Raw genomic sequence first — 15963 nt, forward strand, 5'->3', positions numbered from 1 at the left:
AATGAGTGGCAGAAGGAACAATAATGTCTCTTAGATGGGGGAGGAAGGAAACATAGACCAGGAGGGAAGGGCCATGAGGTTCCAAAAAAAGTTTCAGTAGAAGGAGGCTACTCATGGGCAAGCATAGGACCTTCACCCAGTGTGTGTGTGGCATGAATCATGCACTTATGTGTCTGTGTGTGAGTGTGTGTTGTTGTCCTGTGTGTGTGGTGTGAGAGAGAGAGAGAGAGAAGTTAGAGGATGGGATCTAGGGATAGAGCAGGACACCACCACTGACAGTCTCCCTGGAGCGCCACACATTTGCTGGCCTCAGAATCCTTTACTAAATTTATGGTAACTTCTGGAACTCAGGAAGGGGTCACAGGCTAGAGGGAAATGAAGACAGGCAGGTGTCCACTCCCTGGCTGCTCATGGGGTCATTTGAACCTCTGTTTATGACTCTCACGTACACGTGCTTCCTCCCCAGCCCGAACATGCGGGTCTCGATCGTCACCTTCTCCACAAGGGGCCACACCGTCCTAAAGCTCACCTCGGACAAGTAAGTTCAGCTTCTCTCCTCAAGGCAGACCTACTGGTGGTGGAGGGGGGAGACGGAGGCCAAGGGTAAACTCTGCAGAGGTGTCCTGAGTTTCAGTCAGGAGCCCACAGGCATGCTGCCTGGCGGGGCTGGCTTCTGCTCAGAGACCACCCTGCACCCCCGCATCTACTTCCAGCCCCTCTGATAACACGGCACTGAAACTGGCAGCCCCCTGTGTTTCTAGACAATCTCTGCCACTCCAGGTTTGCTGTGCCGGCTCAGATCTTCACTTGGCTCAGCCTGATCCAGCTCCCCCACCACCTGTGTCCCACTCCCACCTGCTCTACCTTAGCAGAGCTAGTAAAGGACAAAAGTGTGGCCATCTGCAGCTCCCTGCTCCCCCTGCATGGCGGCACTTATGGCCCCTTCCCTGGCCTTAGGTCTTCCCTGTCAGGAGCTCTGAAGTAGGGAGTCAGCACTCAAAGCAGCTTTGCTGCTTCCTTCAGATCCAATCCTGAAGGGAGGGAGGCTGTGGGTTCCAAGGCATACTCAGTGGTCCAGGGCAGGGAGGAAGGGAGAGGGCACGGGTATTGCCAGAGGGACCCTTACCAAACTCAGCCTTGCCTGGTAGAGGGTGATGAGTCCCACAGGGGACCCCTGGGGTGCTGGCAGTCCTGGCAGTGCTAGTGAGTTCCGGGGTTACACTAGCGCAGTCACAACTGCTCCCCACTTTGCCTGTTGTTGGTCAGACAGGCCCTTCCTGAAGCCTGTTGGTCAATGAACCTGATATACGATGAGTACAGACAAATCAATTCCAAAGACCCTGGGCCAAGGCCCATGACTCGGTTTCTTGACAGTCGCCTCCCTCGTCCAGGTCGGTCTGCCCAGTGCAGAATGTGCCAGCACAGATGGGCTGTTTGAGAACACTCCACCCTTCTTCCTACCTCAATACTCCATTTTATTGTTTTTAGAAAAGAAATCGAAGATGGTCTCAACAAACTACGCAACACAGTGCCTACCGGAGCCACAAACATGCAGGAAGGATTTAAAGCGGTACAGCCAGAGCTCTAAGAATATTCCTGCTTTAGCAAGTGCTCAGAATATCATTGAGTCCTCTCAACATGCCTTCCTGTTTTTGCAGGTCAATGAGCAGATCTCCACAGCAAACTCTGGAGGTAAGTTCTGCTGACTTCGAGACTGTGGGATCCTGGACAGTCAGCGCGAAGCACAGCAGTCTGGTGGCCCCCACTTGGAGCTGACTCTTGTGCAAGTTTCCTGACAATATGTACTCCAGAGTCCTCATCCATGCACGAGGGGAAACTGAGCTTCCCGGATGATTCTGAGACTTGTGGGCTCCTGGGTGTACATTCCTGGTGTTTTTATTAAGTATGAGGCACCTGACCTACATTGAGCTTGTGGAAAAGGGAGAAAGGCCAGGGGGCACCTTGGGCAGACAAGACTCTGCTTATGGAAGAAAAGAGCTTGATTTTCCCCTTGCTGACCACACTCTGCCGTGTTCCCATGGCTGGAGCTGCCTCCTTCCCCTTCATCGTCTTCCCTCTGCTGATGCTCCTGCTGGCCTGTGTGTCCCCAGGGCTAGAAGCTGTGTCAACTTCTCCCCGGAGAGAAAGCGGGGGCAGTGCACGGCCTTCACACCTGTGGCAGGTCACTCTGGGCGCCTTTACTGACCAGGACCTCCTGCTTCTCCCACAGAAAAGAAAGTGCACTCCATGGTTGTCTCCCTAATTGATGGAGCACTTTGGCCAGAGTCCTTTCAGGCTACCAAGAATGAAGTGAGTCCAGCCCACCTTGACCAGCCTTTGCTCCACATGTTTAGTGATTTGCACTTAACACGGTCTTTGTCTTAGGCTCAGAGGACTCGACAACTGGGAGGGACTGTTTACGTTGTGGGTGTCAACAACTACTTGAAAAATCAGGTAATTCAGAACAGAAGCCAACTGAGAAGTCTCATTGTGGAAAGCTTTGGCAGGGCCCCCCAGAGGATGGTTCTCTAACCCACTCACCCCAAATATCTGGACAACATGTGACCACTGCAGAAAGGAGTAACTGTGTTGTATGAGCCCACCTGGGGAACAGGTGGTAGAACTTTCCATTCCAGAAAGTTGGGCTGCTGGCGAGGTCAGGGTGGGCACTGTGTCTCACATAGCATGAAGCCTGAACCCAAACACTGGGATGGTGTCCTGCTGGTCCTCACCCCTGCTGTGGGTCCAAGTTTTCCTCTCTCCTTGTAGCTCCTGGCAATTGCAGACAGCGAGGAGCACGTGGTTGGTGTGGACAGTGGATTCTATGATCTCAGGAACATCGTTGACTCAGTGAGAGAGGGGTGGTTTGGGGGTGGGATGAGGAGGCTCTTACCATGCCCACTCTTCACCTTACCTGACCCGAACAACTCTCTGTTTCAGCTCGCAGCTAAGTCCTGCATTGAGCTGACAAGTGTGGGACCGACAGATTACTGTGTGGGAGGTAAGAGCTGAGTCTCTATTCTAAACAGAGGCATGTGTGCTTGTGTGTGTTGTACATTGTGCTTGGATGTGTGTGATGGATGTAGTGTACTGTGCAGTTTAAATGTGTGATATAAATACACACGTGTAAATGCTCTTATTCCCAGTATCATGAGCTAGAGTTGACATACAGTTCTATGTAAGGTGAAGGTATATCACATAATGGTTTGACATATAAAACTTGAAGTGATTAGCACAATAAGATTGTATAATTCTTTTTTTAATCACAAAATCAAAAGTTTAATTTAAAAATGAGGAAAAAATAATACAGTAGCAATGAAACCGAAGAACATCTGACAAGTAAAATATTTCAGAGCCAGTTTGGGATCACCCCAGAAGCACAGGGCTGATATAGAGTTGAAACATCAGTGTATGAAGAAAAATTCAATGTCCAGTGTCCTAATGAGGGCAATGTCCCTCCACGCAATCACTCCCAGCTACATGAGCTTCAGGCTTAATAGGAAGGCCTCTCCTGAGAATTGACCAAGACAAGGGTGCCTGCTCCCCAGAGGGTCCCACAGCACTAGAGTGAGGACGTCCAGGTACCGCCTGAGGCGACAAGGCCTCTCTCTGTAAGGGTTTTGAGTGCAGGTTGTACTGCCGCAGCCCTGGAGTACACAGCTGAGCCCCACGGGTAAGCACGCCCTTCCGGGAACAGCACACAGCCTGACCCACCACATCCTGACCCAGACAGCTGGCTCTGCCTCTGTGTCCTTGCGGGTGGCTGGAGCACCCTCACCTGGGACAGACAGAAGGCTGCTCCAGCTGAGCTCTGCTGCCCGTGGCCAGCACAGGAAGCAGGGACCCAGATCTGCCAGCTCCTCAGCTGTCTCCAAGAGGCAGAGAGATCAGTAACCCACTCTCTGCTCCGTGAGAGAGGGAGGCCAGTGGACTGTGCAGGGACCAGCTCAGAATAGAAGCAGGCAGACTTAAGGAAGAGTCGTGGTGCTCATATTCCCATGACTGACCATGGCTCCGCTGCCCATGCTTGCCCAGGCGGGGAGGGCGTGGCTACAGAGCTTCCAGGATGGAAGAGTCTCTGGACTCATCCTGACTTCTCTGAACCTGTAACCTGCAGTGCCTCAAGTGGGCTGGGTTAGAAACACACTTGCCCCACCACCCACAGCACACATGGGTCTTTCCTTGTTTTAAGTCCCCACCCGTGCAGGCAACTGGCAGCCTGGTTTCTCTGGGCATGTCCAGGGAGACACCCAGGCAGGAGTGTCTGAGCAGCATGTGAACACAGACAGGTGCGGAGACCAATCGTACCCAGCCAAGGTGACAGGAGCCCTCCCACACCCCCTGCCAGCCTGGCCCAGCAATCCCTGCTCTGTCCTTGTAAACTGTCCTCTAGTCAACTGCCGCCACCTGCTCTGCCCAGATGCCTCTCATTCTTCACTGTCAAGTAGTAATACCATGACTACTGCTTAACTGTAAGGCTTGCTTTTCTCATTTAAACTAATTGTCTTTGAATCTTTTAGTCGGCACATTTTTCAAACCTACAGCAAATGGAAGCAATTCTACAGGAGATCCTCTAACTGGATTTCTCCATTAACAGCTATCAGATTATCACTTATCTATCTAGCTCCCTCTCTCTCTGACTCCCAACAGTCCGTCTTATTTTTGAAGGTTTCCAAAGTAAATTAGAGTCATCAGCTCTTCTACCCCCAACTTTGTCATTTTGATTATGATAAACAAGGGACCAATTTTCCCGAGTTGTCTTTTTGAAATGCACGCATCTTCGCATCGCAGGTATATTATGTGTGAGTCTCACAGATGCACACACACAACTGCATAACACAGCCCCTGTGAAGACACACACCATCACAGCTGCCCCTCAGTCCCCTGCATCCTGGCGGCAGCTGCTCTCCACTCTCTCCCATTGGAGCTCTACCAAATATAACGACCATGAATAGGTGATCCTATATGTTTACCTCCCATCTACATACACTTCCAAAGGGCATTTTTAATAAACGAGGGCACATGGAACATTAGATTGTCCACCCTTTCAAAGTATGCAAAGCCAAACCTCTTTCCTTGGTGTCCTTGATTGATATTCAGATACTTCCTGATAAGTTGGGACACAGTCCCTGCCCCAGGCACATCCTGGTTAGGACCTCTTTGTGGGCATTTGAGAACTTCCCTGGGGTGAAGCAGAATAGAATAGCCACAATAGGAGAGAACAGATTCAAAGGGGGCCAAGAGGTGGATTTTCTCCCAAAGAGGCTGTGCCAAACTGCATGTGGGGATGAGGATGCGGGCAGAGATACCCCAACTGCTCTTTCCAGGCTCACTATGCAGCCTTGTCATGGTGGGCAGGCCCTGCTGAAGAGTGAGCCGTGAGGGTGCAGCCTGGCAGAAGTGGGTAGAGAAGCTGCACTGAGCCACTCTGTGTGGGAAAGGGCCTGAGGCGTCGGGACATCAGCCCACCTGAGTGTACCACATGCTTGATTTCTTAGCACAGGACACTCAGCTGACGTTCCTGCTCTCTCTGTTTCAAAGACTCTGCACTCCCCTGCTCCTGTGGTTCAGGCCCTTGTTAGGACAGGGACACTGCCAGCAGGTATGCTCAGGGTCCACACAGGGACATCAGCAAGACGAGTGAGCCATGTCAGTCCAAGGATGACTGGCTTGTGGTGTGAGGGCAGGCAGGGCATGGGCCCTGAGAGAGTCTGCCTCTGAAGGCAGTCACTCCATCCCAGCCGTACTGACATGCAAAACCACAAACGCAACAATGACAGGTGTTCTATTTTCCAGAAAAGAATTGTATCTGAAATTTCAGGGGAAATGTACTGATAGTCAAACATGGAATCCCATTGTTTTTGAAGACACTTGAAGGCCTACAAAACTAATCAGCAGGCACACTTTTGCCCACAGCCCTAGAGTCTACTTTCTTCAAAGCATAGAATTTACAACCATCACACTGATGATGGCTGGAGGAGGGCTTGATCCAAGAGAAATCCAAACTGCCAAGTTCACGGTGGTGCTGGCAATTCTAGGACTGGTTCCTCCATTAATTGACTGTATCAACTGGGCAAATCAAGCTCAGGGCACTGGAATCAGCTAGACATGAGACTGAGGCACCAGTGGAGAATAATGACCTTGACATACAGCAAGAAGGCCTTCCCCATCTTGTGTAAATCCCTGCAGCCAAACCCACAGCTGCCGTCACTGTGTCCCCTGGTATTTGTTCCAGGGGAGGGGATCCCCAGTGTCCAATCAAGGGTTAGGACAGATGTCCCTTAGCAAGTCACTCCCCACACAGCAGAAGGAAGAGCTTTCCATGAATCCCTGGGCAGGGAAGTGAGGAGGCCCCAGAGGATCAATAAGTGGAAGAACAATCACGTTCAACAATCCTGTTCCCTCACAGCTAAGGGAAGGGGTATTCTTTGGTACAGGATCAGCTGCTCCTGCTTGTCTCCCCGGGGTCCCACCTTATTCCTCAGCTCCTCAGTCTGCCATAGGCACACAAAAAGATAGGGAAGAGAAACAGCACCCCCAAACGTAAAATCATTTCACAAGCAGCCAGACCAGTCTGCTCACTTCAGGCAAGAGGCAGAGTGGTGCAGCCTGCACTGTCTTGCTCCACTCTCCTTTATGGTGGCAGTCTGGTAGAGGCTGGAAAGCACTGCCTGCACCCCTTAGGGAGCCTCAGGACTTAGAGATTGGAAAGCCACGATGGGTTGGTTCATGGTTGGGACCAGGTGGAGCCTTGAATGGGCTGTGCTGGTAGCAGCTGTGGGGACAGTGCCCGAGAGCTCCACCAGCCTCCTCACAGTGGCCCCTCAGAAACACCAGGTGAGCCTCAGGAGACACCCAGATGTTGGTTCAGAACAGCTGTCTCCTGCAGGAGTCCCTTGGGGGCTCCATTTGGGGGTAGACTGCCATAGTGATGAGATCAGCAGACAACAGAACTCAGTCCCTCCTTACACACATCTTTGGATGTTGCCCTTGCAGAAAACTATGATGTAGGCGTCTTTGGAAGAGGTTTTCATAACACCAACAACAAAAAAGAAGTTCTTTGCAGAATTCAAATAAGTGACACCGTATTTTTCGGTAAGTACCTCTCTGATTTGTACAAGTAACAGATTTCCCACAGACGCTGTCTCCCTCAGGCACCATGCCTCCAAACACTTGATGCCCATTCCCTATGGGTGCTGGGAGGATAGAGGCAGCACCGAGAGTGGAAGGAGGGACGTGAGTGGGATCCATCCATCCCCAGAGCCACGAAGGGTCTGGGTTCAGGGCTGCTCCCTGTGAGGAGGGTCTTCCCTGAGAGTTGCGTCCCCTGCGGTTTCCTCATCTCTCACTTTCCCTGAGAGACAAGGACCCCAATCTCATGAGTCGGCCAGGTAGAACTTATAGCAGTCCTGGGCTCTGAGTACATGCCAGGTGCACTGGTAGCTTTCCCAGGAGGGTATATTCACCTTCGATTGAGAGAGGCGGCCAAGCACCAGATCCAGGTCCTGAGATGTGGCACAGGCACACATTCCTGTGTGCCCTTGACCATGTGAAAGTTCCCTTCTTGCTCTATTTTCTCTACTGTGAAGCGGGAGCAATGTAACAGCTGCGCTAAGTAAGCTCTGCGACATATGGAAGCCTGTTATCTGGCGACACTCGCACATCGGGTGTTCCTCCATGATGGAGGAGTGGCTCCCTGTGGAGCTGACCAGGGTGTGTGGAGGGGTAAGTCAGACTGCAATGGCAGCTGGGCCTTCACCACTTCCGCACAGTTCAGGGGTGGAAAGAATTGGAACTCAGGTAAGCAGGATCCACAACTCAGGGTGCTCTTTTGAGTCTTGTGACTGCCATGCTCAAATAAAATAACAGTAAACAAATGCAAAGGAGGAAAATCACTAGCCATCCTCAGAAATTCCCTATGTCGTAAATAGTATCACCATCACCCAGTCAATCTGGTCAAAACCTGCATGTCATCCTTGAACTCTCTTTGCTTTTATACCCATATGCGGTCCAGGGTAGGTCTTATTTTTTGAGGTCTAAAGCCTGTGCTGAGATGGCTCACCCCTCAACAGACTCATTGTCGTTAGATTAAAACCCAAACTCTTCTAGGACCAAGAGTTCTGTTCCACGTTCAATCTTACGTATGCAACAAGGTCAGGTAGGACAACCTCAGGGGCTTGACACTTGCTGTTCCCACAGGGCAAACCTCTCTGCCCTGGGACCTTACCTTGGTTTTCACTCATGACACTCAGCTCCAGAATAGCATCCTCACAATAACTTATTTTAATGTAAATGTTCAAAAAATGTAAAAAAAATAGAATTATTGAAAAAAGAACTTGAAACAGCATCTCTTCATATCAGTAATTACCAAAATAGGATAATCAATTTTTTGAAGCAAATACCAGCATGAATTCATTGAATGCATAAATATTTCAATTTTCATCGAGACTGCACAGATCACCTTGTTCCTAGCACCTGCCTGATCCCTCCATTCCGTGTCCCAACCTTGTACATTTATGTCACATTTCAATTCTAGGCAATTTATTTAATTTGTTTGTGTTTTTTTATTGCCTGCTTTCCCGCCAGCCCCACAAACATAAGCCCTGGAGAGCCGGATCCCACTGAATGCCGGTCATTGCCCTTGCTGGTGCGGGCAGCTGCTGAGAGGGCAGAGAGGAGACGCTGCATCTGCCCGCAGAGCTGCACCAGCCAAGGACAGGCAGACGGGAGCAGGGGTGGATGGGCACATCCACTGGCTTTCTTCCTGTCTCATTTGCTTTAGATAAAAAGCCACCCAGGTGGAAGACACCAGCATAAAGTGTCCGGGAGTGATGATAGAGGTACCAGCCAAGTAAGTGCCACAGGGACAGGCAGGCATTTTGACCCCAAGAGATGCAGAATGTGGGGCACCTCTGCTGGGCAGCATGTGACGTGCTCTGGGAGGCTTCAGGGCAATCATCCTGACCAACCCATCTTGGTGATCCCCCGATGAGCTCAGGGATCTGCTGTGCTGCAGCCCATGCTGAGGACAGACTTGGAAGATGAGGGACCAAGGTGGGCTCCATGTTCCCAGCAGCCTTCAGAGTGGAGCCAGCACAACAGGATGGTGACACCACACACAGCCTCCCTGGTTACACTGAGCTCGTGACCACAAAGCATCTGACCCCATGCAGAGTCCCTCACCATGGTCTCATCACAGAGGTGGACCTCATGGGACTTGGGTGGGGTCTCCTCCCAGGCCGTCCGCCTCCAGTAGCCCTGAATGCCTGATGTTCAAGCCATCACAGTAGGGAGAGCTGTGCCTTGGTTTGAGCAGAAACCAAGAGCTGTGCCGACCTGCACCTGTGGTCCCCATCTGTCCTTTCTGTGTTTAGCGAGATCTCTGTTGAAGTGAGCCTGAACAACGGTGCCAGCTTCATCAGCAACGGGCTCAAGATCAGCAGCAAGGACTGTGGAGGTCACAGGGTAAGTACATGGTCTCCCTCTGGGCTACCCAGAAGCTGCCCGGGGAAGGCGTCATTTTGGGAGGCAAGACAGAGGATGAGTCTCAGGACAGGCTATCAGCCCTGGAGGGATCAGGAGTCATCTCAGCAAGGGACAACGGGGAAGGAAAGTGACAAGCACTTTCCATGTCCCCCATCACCCGGGCACCGTAGCCCAGGGCGGTGAGGCATGGCAGTGGCAAGCAATAGGCTGGAGACGAGTGTGCTGGGAGCAAGGGCTTTGGTGCCCCGATGCCAGAGCCCGGTGTCTTGTACCTGCTTGTGAGGGTCCCCACCAGCTGACATCTCTGTGTTGTCTGCATTGTGTCTGCACATCCGCTCAGACTGGCCAGACGATGCGCATCAGCCCCTCAGGGTTTCCGCCTACGCACAGCTCGTCTGTCATCAGGCCCATGAGGAAAGTCCTCAGGAGAAACACAGGGCTGGCCCAAGTACAGCAGGTGAGCAGTTCTGACCTTGCCTTTCTATCTGCCATCCTGCCCTGGCACCACACCTCTCTCCCGCACCCTCGCCAGCTGCTCTGAGCAGAGACTGCGTGGGGTCCCACCTGAGTCCCACTCACCCCAAATTCAGAACAACAGCCAGAGGCAGCCCCTTCTCTCAGCCCCACATGGACCTGGCCTGTGCCAGGACTCTGATGACCCTCCACACCTCACGATTCTCTCACCTCCTGCTCACATGTGGACACGGAGGTGCAGAGAGATTGAGGCTGTCAGCCCACAGCTCAGAATCTATAAGACAGGGGGGCCCTCATGTGCAATGATCCTGGGTCTCCTGCTCTGCCCTTGAACCCCCAAATCTCAGGGGGCCCCACACTCCCCCAGAAACCCATCTGTGTATGTGTACAATTGTGTGTCCCTGCACTGTCAGCCAGGGCTTGGGGTTGGGGCTGGGTGGTCACTCCTCAAGGATTCTGGTTTCCTTGACTGGGCTCTGGCTTAGCCTCTGAGCACGGCCAGTGGGGCGGGTGTGTCCCACCTCCATGGTGGGCGCTGAGCATAGTTGGCTCTAGTACTGTGTTCCGCCCAGGTGGCAACCTGCAGAGAATGGGAGTGGGCTGACGGGAGTCTAGAATGTGTGCTCAGCAGTGGGCGTCGAGAGGCCCCAGGCCCACACTCCTGGTGTTTTCTCTCTGCAATGTGCAGCCACCTGACCTTTCCAATGCGGCAGTGGCGGGTCCCGGAAATCAAGGCTCACAGTTCCCCAACATCAACCCTTACCACTTGGATGCGTGCATGCTGGTACTAATACTGATGATAGGGTGCTTGTGGCTACTCCACTGCAGAAAGGTGAGTGCCAAAAGCTGCACACCTCCCTGAGCCCAGACAACTCTCCTAGGGACCTGACACAGGCACTCCTGGGTCTCTGCTGCAACCTCAGCGCAGTCTTCAAGGAGCAAAGGCAGACACAGACTCTGCCCTCCAGTCCCAGGCAGAGAGACAACCTGGCAGGGCCTCCTGCCTCGTGCTAGCACAGCCTGTGGCCATGGGCGGCCTGGTCCATAGGGATAAGGGCCCGCAATCTCTAGCACGTTGCCTCATGGCCCCGGGTTCTGAGCGCTCAGGTGGACAGGAGGCCGGGAGGAGGACTGTGCTGTTGAGGGAAGAAGCAGGGGCCCTGTAGGGGCACAGAAAGAACAGGACTCCCAAGCACTGGGCAGCTGAGCTTTAGAAACCAACACGGTGTCTGCACATTCCCTGTGCGGCTACCACCTCCCTCATCTTCTTCTTGAGTGCCAGGGGATGCTGCCTATACTGGGCACACAGGGACAGAAAGGAAGCAGTTGCCAGCCTGTCCACAGCAGCTTCAGTCTGGGGTCTGGGCTGGCATTGGTACCTGGGCGGCCATGAGGTGGACCACGCAATGACACCTTATGGAGACCACGTGCCCTGATAAAGCAGAGCAATAGCAGAGGACACCCTGACTGAGAAGAGAGGGACAGCAGGGCACGGTGGCAGTGGCAAGGTCACTGCCGGATGGAGAGAGAAGGAGGAGCATAGGGGAAGGCACAGCAGCAGCCAGGACCTAGCAGGACCTAGAAGGTACAGAGTCCCTCAGACAACTGAGGAGTCAGGTGCTCAGGGACATGCAGCCTGCTGGCCACTAACCCCTGCGGTGGGCATCCACATTGACACCCAAAGCCACGTTCTCACTCACTCCCGCTGAGCAGAGTCCCTCCTGCCTGTGTAATCACCCAGAGGCCTGCAAAAACCTTTCCTCCTTGTTTCTCTTTTCACATTCTAGAACAAGATGGTGGTGAGTTTTGTTTTGTTTCTGATGCCCACACAGACCTGCACAAGGAAGCCTCCTGAGCTGTAGGATATCTCTATTTCCCACCCCACCATCTCCACCTACCTGGACAGAGAGAGCTGGCAGAAAGCAGGGTGACAGAGGGGCAGGGAGGGACAAGTGGGAGGACCTAGGACTCACAAAATGGCATCAGAGACACCCTCTCCATGCTCCCAACGGTCTGATCCAGAGCCTCCATCACACTATAAATTGCAGTAGCTGTTGCAGCAAGTGCCATGATCCACAGTGACATGACCAGGGCTTTCCTTTTGGTTTTGTGTGTCAGTTCCCAACGATTGGTCATTGGCTGGTCCTTCCCTGGGTTAAGTGAGCAGTTGGAAAGGGAAACTCAGGGTTCCAGTACTGGTCACCCCCCTGCAGTCTCTCATCCTGTTGGGTTGCATTTCTTTGGTTTTCCTGCCTGTCTCCTGGCTGGCTGGGATTTGGCTGGGTTTGTCCTTTGGGCACTTAAGAGCTGAGGAGGGTGGAGGGAGTCAGTCCTCCCATGAACTGTGAGGGAGGCCCAGGCCAGGTACACCTGGGACCAAGGGTCAGCTGAGCTGCCTGTGGCTCTCCCGTTAAGGAAGCCCAAATGGACCCATAGAATTTGCACAGCAGGGCCACTGTGACATATAACGGGGAGCGGTAGGAAGCAGGCCCCACTCAGACGCTGCCTTTGGTGCTGCTGCACTGTGGTCAGGGAGGCTGCATCTGCCAGTACCAGGCCAATCAGCCTCTGCTGATGCTCCTCCCCAATGTCCACCTTTAAATTGTACAACCCCAAGACCAGGCCTCTCCAAAGGGCAGCTCAGAAACCCAGGTGGCCTGAGAAAATTTGCTGTCCATTTGGGGAAGGATCTTCCTTGCAAAATGTAGAGGTTGCTTGTGCTTCCCATGGAAGGCCTCCCCCGCAGCACAGAGTGGTGCTAATCAGTTGTCCTTGAATCCTCCCAACAAACTTTAGCTGAGAGGCCAGAAGTTGACAGGTGCCAGGGGAACAATTCATGTCTCTGTACCCCAGAACTAACAGACAAAATCTTTCTCTTCATAGGAACCTTGTTTACAAACGTGCCCCATGGTGGTGGTCCCTTGTGGTGGAGATGACAACCTAAAAAACCTAGAGGTGAGATGGACCAGTAGGAGGGAGCTGTGGGCAGGTCGGGCTCCGAAGGAGAGTAACAGGTTGGGCCCAGAAGGTGTGGCTTGGATGGAGAGGAGTGTTCAGGGCACTGAGCTTTACTCACTTGGCTCCAACACCAGGCTCTCCCCTCAAGGGGCTCAAGTTTATGGAATCACTGCTTTCACAGCGGTTCTCATCAGCCCCATTAATGACTTGGGTCTCCTGGGGAGTAGCAGTGGGTTAAACCAAAATCACAAGGTTCATGAAGGTCAGAAAATAAAAGCAGGAAATCTGAGTCAAGATCGTTCCCCCATTGGGTGGACATGCTGGTGCACCTGGCACCCACAGAAGCCAGCTCAGCAGAGGGAGGGAGGGAGCTGCTGCCTTGTCCTCCTGCCCTCAGCAGGGGTGACAAGGGTCACATGGAGGAGGGGCCTGAAGGGAATGTCCTTGCCCAGGAAGAGCTGGGCCCGCCCTGCTGACACACATCCCACACTGGGGCCCCAGAACAAAATAGAGTCCACATGGCTGGGGTGGAGGAAGAAACAGGCCACAATTTCTGCCTGGTATTTCCAGTCCTCCTTGTCCTGCCTCGGTCCTTTTTGGGGGCCATGGCTTCCTCCAGGAGCTTCTATGGCACCAGGAAAGCCAGCAATGCCTTCCTCTCAGTGTGCAATACAGAGGTGCCCAGCACATCTTCCAGAGAGGTGGAAGCCCTGACCAAGGGCTCGTTCCTGTTCCAGGACATGCTCCCCCGCTGACAACATCAGGGCAGAGCTGGAGTGCAGGGTCCAGAGCTCCCCTAGGATCCCCCGCCAGGGATCCAGGTCACTCTCGGTCTGTCCTGAGCCACCTCTTCTCTCCACCCTCTGTCAGCCAGACCCTGCACACTTTCAGGCCATGGAGCCTTCCCTGCCTTCCCTGGTGGGCCTCATGAGTGCAGGTCTCCTCTTCCCTTCCTTCTAGCTCCTTCCCAGGTACCCTGCAGGCACCTCATGTTCCCCTCCGAGACACCGCAGATCACCTCCAGCCTTGTACTTTAACTCTGCTCGTAGCTCCTGGCTTGTTCTGCAAATATACTAATTTGCACATCCCTAAAAATTGGTGACTCACACACTGAACTACAATGCAGGCCCATTGTCACAAGGAAGGCCACTATCCTCCCCCTGGGAGTTTGTGGGGACAGAGCTCAGGTGCCTTTGGGAACTGGAGGGGACACTGTCCTGCTGGAGGCAGCAGCCAGCTCAGAGCTTCCTCACAGGCTCTTCTGTTTTCAGGACAAACTGGACACTCTGCACATGCAGATCGTGTGCAACATATTACAAAACCGCAATCGGAGCCCAGGGATATGTCATAGCCCAGGCGCAAGGTAAACAGGGTACAGGGATGCTCCCTATGGCCAGAGTCCTTTGCTTTATTTCCTGACAGCGGCCCTCTGGGAGTGTGGGTACAGGCATCTGTCAAGAAAATGTCTAAGAACGAGACGTGGTGCTCAGAAAACTCCCAGCTGAGTCTAGACAGGGACCTCAAGTGTTTTCTTTGATTTTCATCTCAAGGATGGCAGAGGAGACAACCCTAGAACATTACCCAGCACTTCCAAATTTAAATGAAAAGGCTGGAGGAACAGTCAGATGGGGAGTGCTCGGTGCCTCCATCCCCACCCTGCACCAGGGCTGTGGGTCAGCTGCTGCCTCCCATGCTGAGGCCCTCCTGGCTGGGATGGAGACACACCCCTCAGCACTTCTGGGAAATCTGGGGAACTAGGGCCTTCATTTAGTCAGAACATGTTCTCAGTCCCCAGGCTGCCCGGCAGGGGATGCAGAGACAGTCAACATCTGAGCAAAAGGAGTTCAGTGTCCGAGCCCTGGGGCTGGGAATGCTGGGCACACCCCAATACCTGAACAGAGTCTCAGATAGGAGCCCAGGAAGGAGGAGTCCCCAGGGAGAGGAAGGGCATCCTCAGAGGTCCTGCCTTAGGGCCAGCCCTCATAAGCCAAGGAAACCAGAAGTTTCTGTTCCCAATTCCAGGGCTTCTCACTGACCTCTCTCTTCTCTTCCCACAGCCATGTCCCTTACTCAGGTCGAGAGGTGGGAGGATGCGCAGGTACCCACGCTGCTGCCTGCAACCCAGCCTGGCGTGCTGTCCCCTCGACAACTGCTGGATGTGTTGCCCATATTCCCCGTGCCAACCTCCCCAACTCATATGCTCCCAGCCTCCCCGACCCATATGCTCCCGGCCCCCACAATCGGTCTGCTCCAGGCAGCCCTCCAGGATGTTGCCAATGATCCCTGGCCCAGTTGGAAGACGTGGTGGAATCCCTTTGGCACTCCTACCCCCATAGACCAGTCAATAAATCCTGCAAATCCAAGATTAACTTCTTTATGTGCTTAAGTGGACACGTGTGTTGAGTCTTGGTTTACAGTCAAAGGAGTTGGATGTGGTCCATCAGCAGAAGTGGTTCCCTGGCCAGCCCTGCTCCGCTGTGCAGGATGTGGCCACACTGCTCCTGCCTGGACAGAGCACCCCGGTGTCCTCTGGCTGTGCACATGGATGATCCCCTCCCCACAGCCTGGTCTTCATCACCCACCAAGGGCTGGGCCACATCAGGTTTTAGCTAAATTCTGCTCTTTGCAAAATTCCCGATTGTCTTTGAAAAAACATACAATCCTTTCTCCTTCCCAATTTTTATGGGGAGAGAAGTACTTAACTGTCTCACCTCCCTCACTCCCTTTTTCTTTCATTTTTTGATGACCTCTTGCTGGATATGTCATAAAAAGACACAAGAACTTCTAATGTTCAGCGACTGAAAGTGCAACTTCTTTTTCCAAATACCCCAAACGGCCCCTAAGCCCAGGAGGATTTTAGAAGATTCTCTCCACTTCTCTAAGAGAAGATGAATCTCCCCTATTTGCCACCATGTATCCTCACAGTGTCCTGTGCTCTGCCCCACATGCCAGCCACCCCACCCAAGGAACCCCATGAGGAACCCATGAGCCCTGGAGGGAGTGTCCCCCTACTGAACGAGAGCCAGCTCTCCTTGTGGCACGCTG

General features: G+C 53.1%; 2 protein-coding genes across 2 annotated transcripts; both read left to right on the plus strand.

Moving 5' to 3' along the window:
• The first annotated feature begins 404 nt into the window (after positions 1 to 404).
• LOC119233813 (anthrax toxin receptor-like) lies at positions 405 to 7195 on the plus strand. The gene is made up of 8 exons (XM_037496444.2): positions 405 to 538; positions 1489 to 1570; positions 1659 to 1692; positions 2231 to 2310; positions 2386 to 2454; positions 2770 to 2850; positions 2941 to 3001; positions 6997 to 7195. The coding sequence occupies exons 1-8, from the start codon at positions 411 to 413 to the stop codon at positions 7122 to 7124; spliced, it is 663 nt and encodes a 220-aa protein (XP_037352341.2). The 5' UTR covers positions 405 to 410; the 3' UTR covers positions 7125 to 7195.
• A 1592-nt stretch (positions 7196 to 8787) lies between these two features.
• On the plus strand, positions 8788 to 15276 carry LOC119234371 (uncharacterized). The gene is made up of 7 exons (XM_037497268.2): positions 8788 to 8851; positions 9375 to 9465; positions 9827 to 9943; positions 10649 to 10792; positions 12844 to 12915; positions 14190 to 14281; positions 14976 to 15276. Exons 1-7 carry the CDS (start codon positions 8832 to 8834, stop codon positions 15196 to 15198), a joined length of 759 nt encoding a protein of 252 aa, XP_037353165.1. The 5' UTR covers positions 8788 to 8831; the 3' UTR covers positions 15199 to 15276.
• The last annotated feature ends 687 nt before the right edge of the window (positions 15277 to 15963 follow it).

The sequence above is a fragment of the Talpa occidentalis genome, unplaced genomic scaffold (genome assembly GCF_014898055.3).
Source record: "Talpa occidentalis isolate TD23 unplaced genomic scaffold, MPIMG_talOcc4v2.1 talOcc4.8, whole genome shotgun sequence".
NCBI lineage: Eukaryota > Metazoa > Chordata > Mammalia > Eulipotyphla > Talpidae > Talpa > Talpa occidentalis.

Coding starts and splice junctions, on each gene's coding strand:
- LOC119233813 (XM_037496444.2), top strand. CDS start 411: ATGGGGTCATTTGAACCTCTGTTTATGACTCTCACGTACACGTGCTTC. Junction 539..1,488: donor CTAAAGCTCACCTCGGACAA/GTAAGTTCAGCT, acceptor TATTGTTTTTAG/AAAAGAAATCGAAGATGGTC. Junction 2,851..2,940: donor TCAGGAACATCGTTGACTCA/GTGAGAGAGGGG, acceptor TCTCTGTTTCAG/CTCGCAGCTAAGTCCTGCAT.
- LOC119234371 (XM_037497268.2), top strand. CDS start 8,832: ATGATAGAGGTACCAGCCAA. Junction 8,852..9,374: donor ATGATAGAGGTACCAGCCAA/GTAAGTGCCACA, acceptor TTCTGTGTTTAG/CGAGATCTCTGTTGAAGTGA. Junction 14,282..14,975: donor TGTCATAGCCCAGGCGCAAG/GTAAACAGGGTA, acceptor CTCTTCCCACAG/CCATGTCCCTTACTCAGGTC.